This window comes from Eupeodes corollae, chromosome 2 (assembly GCF_945859685.1).
Source record: "Eupeodes corollae chromosome 2, idEupCoro1.1, whole genome shotgun sequence".
NCBI lineage: Eukaryota > Metazoa > Arthropoda > Insecta > Diptera > Syrphidae > Eupeodes > Eupeodes corollae.
The window spans coordinates 151,728,851-151,747,530 of record NC_079148.1 but is presented as its reverse complement, the minus strand read 5'-3'; the positions used below and the strand labels follow the sequence as shown (position 1 = coordinate 151,747,530).

The window sequence follows — 18,680 nt, the reverse complement described above, 5'->3', positions numbered from 1 at the left end:
AGCTTAATGGTTAAGCTACACTAACCCATATATCGATTTTATGTCTGGAAATGTATGTGGTTCTCTTTTTGATATTAAATTCAAATTTTTTAGCTCTCTGGCTTTATAAACATATTTCGCCAGATTATATTTCTAAGACTTAAGAGAATTTGCTATTCACAGAAATATAAGCTAAATTTTAATTTTAGCTGTCAGATTTCTAAAGCATCTTGCACATGAGCTACGGGCTGCGAACTCCGAACTGTGAATGTTCGCATATTTTGACTTTTCTTTAACATAAGCTTTATTTCTATTCGCAGACAGCGACGAATCGTCAATTTATAATCACCCTTTTCAACAAAAAAAACAATAGTGCTATAATTTTGAGGTTAAGTTGAGCGAACAATTTATTCGTTGCAGTGTGGATGGTATGTGGAACGCGAATAGAGTTTGACAGCTCGTAGCAACCGCACTGCAATTCGTTACTACCAAACTGTTATTACAAATTTTTCCTGTTTTAAAGAACAAAATGCAAATTTTTTTATCCTAACAATAGTGTCAAATGGTTTGTTATAATTAAAATGTGATTTATTTGAAATTTGCTTTTTGAAATGTGTAAAATCACGTTTGTTACTCCATTCGTTCGCTCTCATGTGCAAGAGAACACAATTCACTCTTCATATTTATATAGCAATCAAATTGGCTTTACAAATCGTTTCTTCTCTCTCTTGTATTTTGAATTTTGGGATAGAGAAGTCTTGGGAAATCAAAATCGTATAAAACCGATTTTCAGATTTCTGACAGTAAACAACTGGTTATTGAGTCAAGGACAAATAGATGGCGTTGTATAATAATTTTTAGCCTAGAGAATCGACTAGCAGTCCATATCAAGCGCCACAAATATTTTTTAATTTAAAAGTTGCCAGCAACGTAGTAAACTTAGTTTCAACTTTCTGGAACATGCCTTTTATGTTTTTTTTTCCAATAAACTCTTGTCAAATAATTTTTCTCATGATAATGTTGGCAATTTTAAATCTTCAATAATATCCTATTAAGAAAAATAGAAATTTGGCTTTTTGTCATGTTTTTTTTAAATATTAAGTTGCTGGCAACAAAATTTTTGTCTGTGAGAGTTGATATAGGACTATTGACATAAGAGTGGCCAGGGAATGAACGAGTTTTTGCCCAATTCAACATTAAACACTTTGTCTTCATAATTACAAAAGTAAAACAAATTCTACAATGCAGTTTGTAGTTAAGAGGTGCCCCAACATTTTATTAGTTGAAATGTATGTCGTATGTGAAACGTAAGTCGAGTTTGACAATTCGTTACAACTAGATTGCCACTCACGCCAAAAAGTTTGTGTCCTTAAATTTCTCTTAAATTTTTTTTAAAATCACATTTATACTGTCATCGCTCTTATATAAAGTTTTTGACATAACTACACTTAATTTTTAAGTAAGGGAAGTTTTCTTGATAAGTTTTCCAGGCGTTTTTCAAATAAAGTTTCCGTGGTCAAAATCCACAGCATTATTTGTTCTCGCACAAATTGTTAATAAAATTGTTTAAAATTGAAATACAAATTAATATAACCTGCTGTTCATTAAAAAGAATTTCTTTCAGGAAAATTGAAAAATGAATTTATTATCGTCTAAACCTGCAAAGTATTTTCCTTGAAACATCAGATTGCGAAACTATAAATCACATTCTCAATGATTTTTCTTTCAAAGAAAAATCGCTAGGGAAAATCTACAACATTTTCAATTCTTAAAAATTTTTATATAAATTTTCAAAAAGTGCTTACTAGAGTGAAGTGTAAAGTAGGAAATAACTCCAAACTTTAGTTTTATCTGGCAATGCTCTTGCTTTTACTCGGCTGAATTATTTCATTTTGTCTTTCTTTTCTCATCTAAGCCTCATGTAATGAATGAAACTGTCAGCTGTCAAATTCATTAAGCTTAAAAATGTCAAAATGGTCGCATTCAACGTAAGTAAACTAAATAAATAATTTTCATTAAACGTTTATAAAAAAAACCTAAATATTTATAAAATTTCTATATTTTTATAGTCGTGATAGAGAACGGGAACGCCGTAGATATTCTCGAAGCCGTTCGCGCTCTCCCAACCGGGAACGCAAACGCAACGACGACTACGACCGGCCTCGCGATGACGCGAAACGCCCTCACACTCGAGACACCAGAAAACGTGAAGAAACCAAAAGACGCCGGCATTCACCGCCGCCAAGGCCAAGAGACAATGATGGATTTAGAAGGTAATTTGAAATTTTCACAAAATTATGAACAAATATTCAATGAAATCGCTTTGTTTTAGTCGAGGAAGTGTAAACCATCAGGAATCTTCTCGGGACCGTGATCGGGACCGCGAGCGTGACCGTGAACGGGAGCGTGAACGAGATCGTGACCGCCACCGTGACAGAGACCGTCAAAAGGAGAGAGATCGCCCTGAACGCTCCAACACGTCCCCGGCAAAGGAGAAAGTGTTGGAGAAAGTCAAAGTTGAAGTGGAAACTAAGGAAAGTCCCGAAAAAGAGATCGACAAGGAAGAGGAACAGCGTCAATTGGAGCTGGAAATGATAAAGCGTCGTGAGCGCATCGAATGTTGGCGTGCAGAGCGCAAACTCAAGGAACTAGAAGCCAACAAGAAAGACATCAAAAACCTCATAATCCCAACGCAAGCAAATTCCAAGAAATGGAGTCTCGAGGACGAGTCAGACGACGAAGAAGACAAAGACACCAAGGACATCAAAGAAATAAAGCCTCTGGTTCCCATAGCCGAGGAAGAACCAAAGCCCAAAGAAGAAGAAGGTGAAGCAGCAGCAAATGAAGAAACCGTGAAGAAGGAAGAGGAAACCAATGACGACATCGATCCATTGGACGCCTACATGCAAGAGGTGGCCAAGGAGGTGCGAAAGATCAACAACATCGTCAATCCCCCAACCACAGACAGCTCGGGGGTTCTGATTATGACGGGAATGGTGAAGAAGACAAATCAAGACAACAGCGCCAACAAAGGCGAGCTCATCGAACAGAATCAGGACAGTCTGGATTACTCCAGCGACGATGACCTGGAGAACATCAAGGACACAGCTGCCAATTTGGCAAACAAGCATAAGAAGGAACTGGCCAAAATCAACCACGCCGACGTCGACTATGCTCCGTTCAGGAAGAACTTCTACGTCGAGGTCCCGGAATTGGCCAAGATGAAGTCACACGAAGTCGAGAAATACCGAGTGGAGTTGGAAGGCATTCAAGTTAAGGGCAAAGGATGTCCCAAGCCCATTAAGGTAAGCCTGATGGAGTTTAAAGCTTTCAGACTTAGGAATTTACATTTGTTTCTAGACTTGGGCCCAATGCGGAGTGAGTAAGAAGGAAATGGACGTCCTACGGAAGCTGAACTTCGAGAAACCCACTCCCATTCAGTGTCAAGCCATTCCGGCAATCATGAGTGGTCGAGACTTGATTGGAATCGCGAAGACTGGAAGTGGCAAGACTTTGGCTTTCATACTTCCCATGTTCCGACACATCCTCGACCAACCGCGGATGGAGGACGGAGATGGCCCCATCTCGATCATCATGGCGCCAACTCGAGAGCTGTGTATGCAAATTGGCAAGGATATCAAGCGCTTCTCGAAGGCGCTGAATCTCCGAGCTGTGTGCGTCTACGGAGGGACAGGAATCTCCGAGCAAATCGCTGAACTGAAGCGAGGCGCTGAAATAATCGTGTGCACTCCAGGACGGATGATTGACATGTTGGCGGCTAACTCGGGTCGTGTGACCAACCTTCGGAGAGTTACATACATCGTTCTGGACGAGGCCGATCGGATGTTTGACATGGGTTTCGAGCCACAAGTGATGCGGATCATCGACAACGTGCGTCCAGATAGACAGACGGTGATGTTCAGTGCCACATTCCCGCGTCAAATGGAAGCCCTGGCCAGAAGGATCCTCAAGAAACCCATTGAGGTGATTGTGGGAGGTCGTTCGGTGGTGTGCAAAGACGTCGAACAGAACGTGGCTATTCTGGAGGACGATGCGAAGTTCTTCAAGTTGCTGGAGCTGTTGGGAGTGTATCAGGAGCAGGGGAGTATTATTGTATTCGTGGACAAACAGGAAAACGCCGACATTGTGCTTAAAGACCTCATGAAGGCCTCCTACCCGTGCATGAGTCTTCACGGTGGCATTGACCAATTCGATCGTGATTCGACTATTCTTGACTTCAAATCGGGAAAAGTTCGGCTTCTGATTGCCACTTCTGTCGCTGCTAGAGGTCTTGACGTTAAGGACCTGATTCTAGTCATTAACTATGATTGCCCCAATCACTACGAGGATTATGTCCACAGGTGTGGACGGACAGGAAGGGCGGGAAATAAAGGAAAAGCTTGGACATTCTTAACGCCAGAGCAAGGTCGCTATGCTGGGGACATCATTCGAGCATTGGAACTTTCAGAAACCCCAGTTCCAGAGGATTTGAAGAAGCTCTGGGAGGATTATAAGAGTTCCCAGGAAGCCGAGGGCAAGAAGGTGCACAGTGGAGGTGGATTCAGTGGCAAGGGCTTCAAGTTCGACGAACAAGAGGCGAACGCTGCCAAAGAGAGCAAGAAACTCCAGAAAGCCGCTCTTGGTTTGGCTGATTCTGACGACGATGAGGACATCGAGCAAGACATCGATCAACAGATCGAGCAGTTGTTTGCAGCCAAGCGCAACGTCAAGGAGACGTCTGTGGCTCCTGTCATTTCAGTTCCAGCTGCGGCCACAACAACAATAGCAACAGGCGCTGCTGCTTCATTGGGAATGCCTCCTAGCACCAACACAAGCACCACCGCTAGCACTGCAACTGCTATGTCCATTGCAGCTGCAGGTGGTTCCGACAAATTGGAGCTTGCCAAGAAACTTGCCTCCAAGATCAACACAGCCAGGAATCTGACGAGTGATGTAAAACCTGCTGCATTGCAGCAAGCAGCTAACGAGCTCATCATGAAAGGCTCCCAGTCCCAGCCGATGATCACAGCTCGCACAGTGGTGGAGCAGTTAGCCGCCAAACTCAACAACAAGCTCAACTACCAGCCCAAGGACGACGAAGAGGGTCTGTCGCCATTGCAACAATCCTGCTTTACCAAATACGAAGAGGAATTGGAAATCAATGATTTCCCACAACAAGCCAGATGGAAGGTCACCTCCAAGGAGGCACTCGCCCAGATTTCCGAGTACTCTGAGGCTGGTCTGACTGTCCGTGGTACATACGTCCCAACAGGGAAGAATCCACCCGAAGGGGAGCGAAAGCTGTACCTGGCCATCGAGAGTTGCAGTGAAATGTCGGTGCAGAAGGCAAAGCGAGAAATTACGAGATTGATAAAGGAAGAACTTCTCAAGCTCAGTTCAGCGCATCACGTCTTCAACAAGGGACGTTACAAGGTCGTGTAAAAAAGAAGAGAGGCTTGAGAGAGGAGATCTGGTTTACTTTTACTTTGAACTCGTTTAGGAGGAGTCTTATTTGATAATAATTTTTTGTGTAGAAACTGAAACTCATGTAAGAGTAATAGAAATTTAATAAAAGAAAACAAAACAAGCGAGAAAAAGAGAGATAAGATGTTGTCCTTAAATTGCTCAAAAAATCATCAATTCTTCATCCTGTTTTAAAAGATATCACTCCTTTCGTTTGTTCGCTGTACAAAGAGCGATTAGAAAGAATGTGTTTTACCCGCTTCGCCGTTCGAACAGAAGGAAACATAAAAAAGTATAGTCAAGTCATAACCAACCCATCATCATATCATTAGAGCCTTAAATATGGTCTTTTGAGATGCATACACAACACACAGGCACACTCTATTCAAAATCCATTCAGAGTCAGGTGTAATGAAGCAATGGTGCTAATCTTCCTTTTCTGCTTCTTGTGTGCTCCCTGAAAGAGCAGCAACATCAAATCATGTGGGAATAAGCGTTAGTTCTCTGCTATCATTAGGATTCCATGAAAACAAAATAGGAAAAAGAAGAAAAATTGTGTATAACTGTTTGTGTGGCATAAGCCTGCGCTTTTTGGTAAGTGAATACAATTTAACTTCTTCCAGATCAGATTTGCTTGGATGAGATATAGAGAGAGTGTAAGACTGGAAAAAGGACTTCAGAAGTGTTATACGATACTTACACTCATTTGAGAAATGATGGACTCTCATATTTATGGGCGACAGGACAAATCATAGTTTCATTTGGTTCTCGTTTAGTTAGTTTCTGTTTTTGAATGAATGAACAACGAACGAGGATACAAATATTATATCGGGTGTGAAAAAGGACGATAATGCTTACGAGTTTCCGGAATATACAACAAGATTCCTAAATTTGACTTTGAAATTAATTGTTTTTATAGCAAGTTTTCCAGAGTGTGAGGCGTGACAAAAGTGTTGCATTTTTTAAAATATTCAAAAAGTAAGATTGCGTATGGTTTTGAAGAACGACTACGTTTATATATGACCAACTTTAGTGTTGAGGGATAAACAAAAACTACACAAACCGTTTTACAGCACGGGTGGGGATTTTTCAAAAAAATTTTTTAGCTTAAAATTAATGATAATCAAAGTCTACAATTTGATTTCGATACCTAAGGTTCGAGGCGCCCATAAAAAGTAATAGGAATTTGATTTGAAAAATTATGGTCTGTTGGGCTAAGAAGGAGCAATAACTTACTCCTTCCAAAACGAAATCCCTTACTAACCTCAAATAAATGTTGAAAATTGTAAATGGTTTCGGTTGAGGAATTTCAGGATATCTTTTTTCTAAGCTACCAAAGCCTAATTGTTTTTTATTTATTTGTTGATTTTTTTTTGTTTCATAATAAAAACTGTATTATTTTTGGTGTCTTTTGGAGCTTACCATTTGCTAGCTACAAAAATAGACCCCATGAAGTCCTCCTACCCGTGCATGGTTCTTCACAAAAATTGGAAACTAGCTATAGTTGCAGAACGTTTTTAGAACTAAGGCGAGACAATGAGATGCTGGGAGAAGAAACAGCGTCGAATGGCAAAAATTGCAAGAGATCGACCGAGTTCTATGTAACCTCTGTCAAATTTCTTTGAGGCCAACACAGTGTATTGAGAATGAGTGGCAACATTACCAATAGGTAATCAGAAAAGCTGCTTCCTCTGACGTGCTGATTTTCAAATAGCCATCAACAATAAACCCATGGTTTGATGGTTTGATGAGGAATTTTAGCAGCCACACAACAGCGACGTTGCATAGAAGGACGAGAGCTCTTAGAGCAGAAGAGGATAGGGCATGAGAAGAAGAGGCCCAAAATGTTGAGGGGTTCATGGCTGAAACAAAAACACGCTTCAGCTTCGACTGCGCTGCGTTACGTTGGGCCTACTTCGAGGTTGCTTTGAATGACATTTCTAAAATGGCATTTCTGTCATTAGCAGCTGTTATTTTTTGCTCAAAATAAAAAAATATGAGTTTTGAAATCGAAAAAAATTAAATTTATAGCGGAAGTAGCTTACACAGCCTTTAATAACCAATGGGATTCCCTCCAAAACAAATTTATTTTGTTTGTTAATTTTTTTTTACGGCTGTGGAGCTGTCAGACAATGAAATGTTCAGACAATTTGAGTCACATTACGTTATTTCGTTACGATTGTCAAAAGAAACGTGAGGTCAAAGCTTCATTGTGGTAGGATGCATTGAATTCCTAATGGCTGAATCACAAACACGCTTCAGCTTCGTCTGCGTTACGGTGGCCTTGCTTCGAGGTTTCTTTGAATGACATTTCTATTATTTCGTCCCTCCAAAGAGCAAATATTTTGCTTGTGGACATTTTTTTACAGCTGTTGAGCTATCAGACAAAGAAAATGTTCAGATAATTGAACTAGAGCTTCCGTTTGGAGTCACAATACGTTACATTACGTTGTTTTCTTTACGATTGTCAAACGGGACGTGAGGTCGAAGATCCATTGTGATAGTATGCATTGAATTCCTATGGCTGAACTCGTAAACGTCAGGCGAAGCCGCAGCTGAAGCGTGTGTTTCAGCCATCAAAAGCAGAATTGTGGTTTGAAAATTTTATGAGCAGGTGAAACGAAATTCACAAGGACATAAACCTCGAACCGAAGATTGTTAAGACAAAAGTTGAAACATCGTATTGGAACCGCAGTCAATGGTCAATGGAGGATATGGAAAGACCACTTCTGCAGACTGTATAACGGCGATAACGCATTTAATTTTGGAGACATCTAGTGAAGGACTGATAGAAACGGGTTAGACAAAAAAATGTTGGAACGACTATGTTCGACTAACGTAATTGAGTTTATTACTGTTGCCATTAATTTTAAAGGCTCTTAATGAGCAGCCCAGAGATGGGAGTGATACTCATGATTTGGACGTACACATATAAGTTTTATAGATTAGAGCCATCACAAGGATAGACAAAGTTCTTGCATCGACTTGGAAAATCCAAACAATTTGACGCACTTCTGGGAACCTCGCATATGTGGTCGGTTCACAAGAGGTCGTTGGTTTACACATTGATGATGGTATAATGTCAACTAGGGTGTAGCTTGCTTTAGTATTGGGTTTTCAAAGCTTCATATTCCACTAGATTTCTTATTCCAAATTGTGGTGGTTCAAGGAAATTAAGATAACCTCCTGGACGATATTTAAACAAAATTTGATGGTCAAAGTCCTCAAACTAAAACGAGGAAAGAAGATTGAGAAAGCGTTTACGTCTTAGAAACGTTAGACTAACAATTTGATTTAATTTAATCAGATTTTTTGAAACTTATATTCCGTTGAAAACGCTGCACTTATAATATGGTGAGTTTCCTTGGTTCAATTCTGAAATACACCAGAAGATTAGACTTGGGAATTTTTGTATATAAACAATGGAAACGTTTAAAATAACCTGAGAACTTGTTTGAATATCGTCGACTTCGGAACTCATTGTTCAGACTTTTTGCGAGTGGATAAGGTGGCCTGGTACCATAACCGCCGGAATAAAAGGATACAAACAACTAAAAAGCAATGCAAACGGTTTTAAGTCGACATCGCCTAAGAAATTTTCCAAAATAGTATAATTCTAAAATAGTTTTAACTCCATGTTTCAAAGTTCTTGCCTTTCTCTTTAGGCGTACCTCAAGGCTCAATTTTGGGTCCTAATATTTACTTTCTATTTTTACGAACTTCCTAAAGTTATTCGATACTTCCAAGGTTCATGAGGATCTTAAAAATGTAAATCAATGATCTAGTGGGCGTGGCCTTAAAAAACTAAATGATTGGTTATTCCAATAACACTCTTACTTAACTTAAGCTATTGAACTTAACGTACAAGTGGAATTGATTCAGACATCAAAATAATCTAAAATCAAATTTCATACAAGATGAATATCCAAAAATGGTGCTATAAATAAACAAACTTAACTAAACTTGTGCATCGCTGTATTGGTCAGAATTTAAAGAGTTAAGCATATTATGCCATTAAGCAAAGAGATTAAAAGTTTTAGAAAGAAGTTAATGTATTAAAATAAGAAAGAGTGTCGGAGACAAAATTGAGCCCTGTGGCATTAAACGATTTATTTTGTGGTTTTCGGACTTAGTACCGAAGGACTTAGTAGTAAGGCAATTAGTAGTGGAACTATTGCTTTAAAAGCCGTACTGCATCCAAGTCATTAAGAAACCATTGATCTTCGACATATTTCTTAAGCTGTTAATTGATCAGCGACACAAACTGCTTCATTAAAAGGTGAAGATGTTTTAAAGCATTTTTGTAGCTTCAAATTGAGATAATTGACGTCTACAGTTTTATGTAAGGATCCAGGGTTTCGGGTGCCCATAAAAAGTAACTGAGATTTGATATGAAAAATTACTTAAATCGTCTAAAAGAATAATCCTTTCCTAACCCCAAATCCATGTTGGAATTTTTATGTTAAATGTGTTTTGTTCAGGAATTTCAGGATACCTTTTCTTCCTAAGCTCTTCAAAGCCTAATTGTTTTTTATTTATTTATGTATTTGTTGTATTTTTGTGTGTTTCAAAATGAAAACTTTATTATTTTTGGTGTATTTTGAGGATAATCTTATGCTACCCACAAAATTGGAAAATAGTTATAGTTGAGCCTAAACCACAAAGCGGTATCACGATGTTACAAACCCCATTTACTAATGTTTTGGTTAGGAGGTAGGTACGTATACATATCAACTCCCCTTAAATTAGTTATTTTAGTCTTGTTGGCCTTTGTGCTACTCTCCCTTTGGCCTGTGCTGTGTTTTTGTAGTTTTTTGCTGAATAGGTAATCATTTCTGGAGTACAACTTCCGCCTTCTACAATTTCTAGACCACATTTTTGTTGTTTTTATTTTTCTTGTTGGTTTTGAAACACACACCAAATTTTATCAAAACATCAGTGATGTTAAAAAGAGCTCATAAAATCCTCAATTATTTAAGTTCTTCTTTTCTATTTTCTCAAAAGATTGCACTCATTATTATGTTGGACAAAGTTTTTAATGAAATTTGTTACTTACATACAGTGGGGAGCACAAATGAGTACATGTTTAACTTCGTGCCCTTATTGCTGCATAAGAATAGAAATAACAAAAGAAATTCAAAATTTTTGTATGTCCTTTATTTCATGTTCAATACTTAAACAAATGGTTTGTAATAAAAAAACGGATAACAATTAGTTCTAAAAAAACAAAACGAAAACTTGAAACAACTCGCATGTACTCAATTTTGCACTTTAAAGGAAAGAAGAATAAAGATTCTTCTTAGTACTTCGTCCATAGGCCTTTATTACGTAGAACACTTCTAACACGTTTTGGCATACTTTCCACTAAATTCTCTATAATTTCTTTTGGAATACTCTGCCATTCTTGATGTACTCTCTGCCAAAGCTCGTGCAGGTTCGTTGGAGTCGATCTGTATTGTCCTAACCGTCGTTTCACTATTGACCACATATTCTCAATGGGATTGAGGTCCGGACTCTGTGCTGGCCACTGCATTAGTTGAAAATTTTGTTGGGTGAGCCATTCCTTCACGATTTTGGACGTGTGCTTAGGGTCTCCGTCCTGTTGAAATATAACTTCCTCCTCAGTATAAGGACAGATATTAACAAAATCGGGAAGATGTGTCTGCTTACTTACTTACTTACTTAAGGTGGCGCTACAGTCCGGGGCGGACCTGGGCCTCAACCAACAAGCGTCTCCAGCCAGCTCGGTCCCTAGCTAGCTGTCTCCAGTTTCGCACGCCAAGTTGGTTGAGGTCCTCTCCCACCTGGGTGCGCCACCTGAGTCGCGGTCTTCCTCTACTGCGCCGTCCCTCGGGATTGGATTCGAAGACCTTCCGGGCTGGAGCGTTGATGTCCATCCGCTCTACATGACCTAGCCATCTAAGCCGTTGGACTTTGATTCTGCTAACTAGGTCAGTGTCGCTGTACAGCCCGTACAGCTCGTCGTTATATCTTCTCCTCCATTCTCCATCTATGCGTACGGGACCAAAAATCGCCCGAAGAATTTTTCTCTCGAAGCATCCTAAGACGCTCTCATCTTTCTTTGACAGGGTCCAGGCCTCAGCGCCATAAATGAGAACCGGGATGATGAGTGTCTTATAGATGGTGATTTTACATGCTCGAGAGAGGACTTTACTTCTCAATTGCCTTCTAAGTCCAAAGAAGCAGCGATTTGCAAGAGTTATTCTTCGTTTGATTTCAGCGCTGGTGTCGTTGTCTGCATTAATAGCGGTGCCTAGGTAGACAAAGTCCTTAACTACCTCAAAGTTATAGCTGTCCATGGTGACGTTTTGTCCAAGACGTCGTCGTTCAGTGTCCTTTTTTGATGACAGCATATACTTGGTCTTGCCCTCATTGACCACTAAACCCATCTTCTTCGCTTCCTTCGCAATGCTCAAAAACGCTCCACTGACATCACGCTTTGATCTTCCAATTATGTCAATATCATCTGCGTATCCGAGTAATTGGATGGATCTTTGGAAGATTGTGCCTCTAGTGTTTACGGTTGAGTTTTGCACAATTCTTTCCAGAACGATGTTGAAGAAGTCGCATGACAGTGCATCGCCTTGTCTAAAACCTTTTTTGACATCAAATGCATCGGTAAGATCTTTTCCGACCTTGATAGAGCAGCGTGCATTCTCCATCGTCATTCTGCACAAACGCATAAGTTTGACAGGGATGCCAAAACTAGACATTGCTCGGTAGAGCTCTTCCCTATAGATGCTGTCATACGCGGCTTTAAAATCGATAAAGAGATGGTGGGTATCGATTTGAAGCTCCTGGGTTTTTTCCAAGATCTGCCGTAGTGTGAATATTTGGTCGATAGTGGACTTTCCTGGTCTGAAGCCACACTGATAAGGACCAATCAGGTTGTTGACGAATGGCTTCAGACGTTCACATAATACGGCAGAGAGGATCTTATACGCAATGTTAAGGAGACTGATGCCTCTGTAGTTGGCGCAGTTTAGAGGGTCTCCTTTCTTATGTATCGGGCACACTATGCTGAGATTCCACTCATCGGGCATGCTTTCTTCCGACCAAATTTTGCAGATGAGTTGGTGCATGCTACATACCAAGTCATCGCCTGCTGCTTTGAATAGTTCGGCGGTGATGCCGTCAGCTCCAGCAGCTTTGTTTGACTTAAGTTTAGATATAGCTATCTTCACTTCGTCAAGGTCGGGTAGGCGGAATTGTTGATCTGCGTCGCCGAGGTTGAGTGGTTCTATCTCCCTTACAGCGGAGTTCGGTTCGTCATCGCCGTTATATAATTTGGAGAAGTGATCTTTCCATATTCTCAGCATCGACTGTGGTTCTACTACGATGTTCCCTTAATCGTCTTTACAGGCTTCGGTTCGTGGCTGGTACCCTTGGGAGGTTTTTTTTACCTTTTGGTAAAATTTACGAACCTCATTCCTGTTGTGACATCCCTCTATCTCCTCGATCGCGCGCTTCTCATGCTCTCTTTTTTTCCGTCGAAGAAGCCGGTGTTCCTCTCTCCTCTTCTGCTCGTAGAGCTCGCGAGCAGCTCTAGTCCTTTTGTGCAGCGCCGTTTTGTATGCCTCTTGTTTCGCTGCGTGCGCTTGCCGGCATTCGTCGTCAAACCAGGGGTTTCGCTGTGGTGGCCGTGTGAAACCTAGCACTTCAGAGGCGGCATCTCTGATGGCTGCAAGGCAATGTTGCCACTGGTTTTCAATGCTTAATGCAGGAAGCATAGGACTCCTTAGGAGGTTACTAGAGACTCGATCGGAAAAGGACATGGCAGTCTCTTGCGATTGTAGCCGTCTAACGTCGAATCTTCTCACAGTACCTCCTTGTTTTGGCTTGGATCGGGATATCCGTAGCCGTACCTTGGCTACAACGAGGTAGTGGTCCGAGTCAATGTTGGCCTCTCGGAATGTTCGGATATCCTGGATACTGGAGAAGTGTCGTGCGTCGATCGCAATGTGGTCAATCTGGTTGACGGTTGATTGATCAGGAGATTTCCATGTCCCCTTGTGGATATTAAGATGCGTGAACTGTGTACTAGCTACCAGAACGTCTCGCCCCGCAGCGAAATCGACCAGCCTGAATCCGTTGTCGGAGGTGGTGTCGTGCAGGCTGTATCTCCCGATTATGCCACCAAAGATGTCTTCTCTTCCTAGCTTGGCATTAAAATCTCCTAAGACAATTTTAATGTCATAGCCAGGGCACTGCTCATATGTCTTGTCCAAGAGCTCGAAGAGCATATCTTTGGTGTCTTCATCTTTCTCCTCTGTTGGGGCATGCGCGCATATTAGGCTTATGTTGGCGAATTTAGCCTTGATGCGGATTGTCGTGATGCGCTCGCTCACACTGTTGAAACTCAAGACTTTTTGCCTGAGCCTAGTTCCAACAACAAATCCATTTGGACTCGTCTGACCACACCACACGCTTCCAGTCATCTGTTGTCCAATGTTGATGTTGTCTGGCAAATTTTAACCGTGCCTTTACATTTTTTACAGACAATGCAGGTTTTTGTTTTTTTACCGCTGAGATGTAGCCAATGTCATTGAGAGCTCTTCTTGCAGTCCATCGGCTAACGGGTTTATTAATTGCTATGGAAGCATCTTTGGGTGTTAAAAACTTGTCTCTTTTCATCTGTGTAATCATGAGACGTGCGTCCGCATCCGTTAGTATTTTTTTACGGCCTCTGACTTGCGCTTTTGGAACAATAGCTCGCCTTTTCTGAACTCTAACGACTACTGATTAGCTTATATTAAGCTGCTTAGCTATCATCCTCGTTGAAGATCCATTCTCCGTCAAGACGAGAATACTATCCTCAGTTTGCCGTGATAGTTTTCTCATTATTTTAAATAGCTTTAAAATTATTGTGTTCATTTATTTATTTAATTTTTAATAATTTGTTAAAGAGTTCTTACCTCACGCAATTAAACACATCAAAAACTTTAAGTCACTAACAAACCAAATCTAACTGTAAATTTTAATGTTTTTGCTGCAAATTACCGAAAAGCTCACAGGTGCAAAGTTGAGTACATGGGAGTTGTTTTTGTTTTATTAGTTTTTTGCTTAGAATTAATTTGTTGTCTGTTTTGTATTATAACCCGGTTTGTTTAGAATTGAACATAAAATAAATGGCAACAAACATTTTTCCATTTGCTTTGTTTTTTCTATTCTTATAAAGTACTAACTACAAATAGCACAAACATGTACTCATTTCTGCTCCCCACTGTACGTTACGTATGTTTGTTGGCTTTATATACGAGTATCTAGTATCAAGACCGTTCGTTCTTCGTCGGTTGTGTAGTTCGTCGTTAGAGAACAACATCGTTATACAGAAAGGTTCATTTAAAAACTTTTGGTTATATCGCAACGACCGACGACGACCTTCTGTTAGTTTATATCTGAGTTTCGAGTAAATTATATCTTTTTTCGAGCTTTGTTGTTTCAAGATACTTAAACCATGTATAGATATATATCTAATATATGCGTAGCGTATGGAATCTATTTTAGGTCTTCAAAGAGGAAACAAACTTCAAGTTGAATTTAAAATTCAATTGATGTTTTTGAAAGGATTTTCGAGTTGATTTTGTTTCACGTTAGAAAAGCGTCTTAAATACTTTTTGTTTTGTTAGAATTGGAGATCTTATGTTTTAAAATAATAAAAAAGCTAATAAAACTTGATTACAAGAAGAATGTTGTTTATTGTAAAGAATGTCTTGATTATTGTTTATATTGAGAAATACTAAAAAGAACAACAGCATGAGAAAAGTTCAGAAAATAAAATATATCTGAAAATGAATTGCTTATGTTTTGTTAAAGTTCAAATTGTTGAAATTTTCTTAATCCTCGGTGACTAAAGAAGTATTTGTAGCTGACAAGCCTGATGGATAGTAGTTTATGCTGAAGAGGAAGGTTATTGCATGAAATCATACTTTCATTGGTATAGCCATCTCAAATGCAGATAATACCCGTGTTATTTTGTGGCATTCTGTAAATAGTATAGTGGTAAATTCCCAAGAAAACGCATCGGCAGTAGCCAGATTTTTGTATTTAAAAATTGGTACAGCTAAAAGAAGACCTGTCGGAATAATAATACCAGAAACAAAAATAAAAGAAAGTTTTTTGAAAATCAAAAGTTAAAATTAACTTCAGGAAAAAAAAAACTAAAACTTATAAAATGGACAATTTTCAAGAAGAAATGTTAAGAAAACATCTGGAAATTAAGATTCTATAAAAAGTTCATTTAACAATTACTTCAAGGAGGGAGTTTGTTCCACATTAACATGTGGAATTAAAGCGAGCTTGAAGCTCGCCTCAATTAAACTATCAAGTCAAACTATCTCACTTGCTCTTCATAAGAAACTTCGAAACGCCATTTGCATTTTATAAAATGCTTTCAAACTTAATCATTTTTAAATCTTCTTGTGCGGTGGAAACACCAAAAAGATTTAATTGATCTAATCTGAGATAAATTTATCTAAAAAACTAAATAATATCAACAGTAACAGATTGATTTTTTTCCAAAATGGAAAACACATGAATCCAAATGCACAACTACTCAACGAACACAGCCATCGAGATCAAATGCAATAGCAATCGTACCAACATTTAAGAAAGAAATCACATAAGATCCATTCGAGACTCGTATAAATGTCAAAAACCCATCCCTAGTACGATTCTAATTTAACTTTTATCGAAAGTATTCATACTGCGGATATTGTTTTTGTTATTCGTGTACTATACTATTAATAGATTTTCCAACAAAACACGGGTAATTTTCATGATTTAAGTTAATACAAATTAAATAAAAATGTGAAACAATAGTGTTTTAAGGTGTAAAACCAACATAACTCTTAACAACAAATTATTGTATCAAGATTTATATTAGGCTTTTGAGGTTATTGTAAGATATGGTCGGAAGAAAGCATGGCCGACGAATGGAACCTCAGTATTGTTTGCCCGATTCTGAAAAAGGAGACTCTAAACTTCACCAACTATATAGGAATCAGTCTACTTAACATCGCTCACAAAATCTTCTCTGCCGTAATATGTGAACGTCTAAAGCCGATCGTCAACAACTTGATAGGTTCTTATCAGTGTGGGTTTAGACCAGGAAAGTCCACAGTCGATCAAAAATTCACAATATGCTGATCCTGGAAAAAAACCAAGAACACCAAATCGACAGCCACCATCTTTTCATCGATTTCAATCCCTCATATGACAGCATCTACAGGGGCGAGCTGTATAGAGCCAGTTTTGGCATCCCTGCCAAACTCGTCCATTTTTGCAGGATGACAATGGAGAATTTACGATGCTCCATACCTTTCGATGTCAAAAAAGGTTTTAGACAAGGTGATGCGCTGTCATGCTATTGTTTTAACATTGTGCTTGAAGGAATAGTACAGAGGTCCCACGTCAACACTAGAGGCATTACCTTTCAAAAGTATGTCCAATTACTAGCATATGCTGATGAAATTGACAGAATCGGAAGAACTCAGCGTGATGTCAATCTGGCTTTTGTGAGTATTGAGGCAGAGGTGCCAAAAATGGGTTTAACGGTTAATGAGGGGGAAACAAAGTACATGCTGTCGTCAAGAAAGGACTTAAAACACCGACATCTTGGTCAAAATGTCAACATCAAGGACTTTATCTACCTTGGCTCCACTGTAAACGGAGAAAACAACACCAGCTGAGATCAAACGAAGTATTTTGCTAACCGCTGTTTATTTGGGCTAAGAAAGCAATTGAGTGGAAAAACTCACTCTAAAAGGATCATAGTGTAGCAATATAAGACCCTCATCATCCCCGTCCTGCTATACGGTGCAGAAGCGTGGACTTTGACAAAAGCGGATGAAAGCACCTTGGGTCGTTTCTAGAGAAAATTTCTTGGTTTGATCTACGGTCCCGTATGCATCGAAGGGGATTGTAGGAGAAAATGGAACGACGAGCTGTGCAGCGACGTAGACTTAGCCAGAAGGATAAAAGTCAAACGACTAAGATGGCTGGGCCACGAGGAGCGCATGGAAACCAATGCCCCGGCCCGGAAAATATTCGAACCCACACCCACATAACAGCGCAGTAGAGGAAGACCGCGGATCAAATGGTGCGCCCAAGTGGAAAGTGACCTAACCCAACTTTGAGCACGAAACTGGAGACATCTCGCTGGGGACCGAGCTAGATGGAGAAGTTTGTTGGGTAAGGCCCTAGTTCACACAGAGTTGTAGCGCCACCCTAAGTAAGCAAGTTTTTGAGGTTATGTTAATTATAAAACATGTTGTTTAAAATAAAATGCGTAGTGATTTTCTAAATTCACAAACCCTTACTTCGATATGCCGTAAAAAAAGTATTTTACATATGTTTCAAAAAAATCTTCATTGAAAAACACCAAACGGTAGGTAAAACGTCGGGCTCATAAACAAACCTCGTAACTCACAATTTGCAAATTTTACCAAAAAAACGTATTCGTATTAAAATTTGCATTGGGCTAATGAAGTTAATTAAGTACTCTGTTAGCTGTGTGCAAAACTATGTAAAGAAATAAATGTATTTGACACATTATTTTCAATGTGGAGTTACGAGGTCTGCTTTTGAAGGCGACGAAAAACAATTTTTTTATCTTATTCAGAATTCGTAGTCGTTCATAGAATATATTAAAAAAATACATAAAATTGATGTTGAAAATGGGTATTCAAAGCACATACATATGTACAATATCTTGAATCAGAGTTTGTTTTCGGAATCATCACTAAAAAATTAATTCTTATAAGAATTATCCAAGAACATAAAGGCATTGCATTCAAGGTTTTTCAAAATTTCAGAATCATAACTAATGACGAATTTCGAAAACTACATAAGTCAGATACTAAAATGATTTAAACTGTATCTGGAACATTAAAATGTGTATTTTGCAAATTGATCATAATGTATTGCTTGTTTTAACTTAGCTTAAAAAAATAGGTTTTTGGTTGTCTTTCGGATAGTCTATTTTAAAAACCTGATGTTGTAGAAATATGGAAATTGAGTTTCAAATTCAGGACATCATCTTAAAAAAAAAAACATTATTTTGTGTGTGCATAAAAAAAAAACATATTTTGTCTACCGGTGTTATCAAATTTATTTTGTTTTTCAATGTTCATATTTTGTTTTTTAAATGCCATAACTTTCAAATTCTCATCAAGAATATTTTTTTTTTAATATACGGTTACACATCATTTTGTCAC

General features: G+C 39.0%; 1 protein-coding gene across 1 annotated transcript; it reads left to right on the top strand.

Moving 5' to 3' along the window:
- Window positions 1-1,895: 1,895 nt before the first annotated feature.
- On the top strand, window positions 1,896-5,579 carry LOC129945624 (probable ATP-dependent RNA helicase DDX46). The gene is made up of 4 exons (XM_056055465.1): window positions 1,896-1,967; window positions 2,049-2,252; window positions 2,312-3,284; window positions 3,340-5,579. Exons 1-4 carry the CDS (start codon window positions 1,945-1,947, stop codon window positions 5,419-5,421), a joined length of 3,282 nt encoding a protein of 1,093 aa, XP_055911440.1. The 5' UTR covers window positions 1,896-1,944; the 3' UTR covers window positions 5,422-5,579.
- Window positions 5,580-18,680: the final 13,101 nt, after the last annotated feature.

What these genes read in the sequence shown, in the direction of transcription:
- LOC129945624 (XM_056055465.1), top strand. Translation starts at nt 1,945, where the DNA reads ATGTCAAAATGGTCGCATTCAAC. An exon ending in GACAATGATGGATTTAGAAG is followed by an intron (nt 2,253 to 2,311) that starts GTAATTTGAAAT and finishes GCTTTGTTTTAG; the next exon opens with TCGAGGAAGTGTAAACCATC. An exon ending in GATGTCCCAAGCCCATTAAG is followed by an intron (nt 3,285 to 3,339) that starts GTAAGCCTGATG and finishes ATTTGTTTCTAG; the next exon opens with ACTTGGGCCCAATGCGGAGT.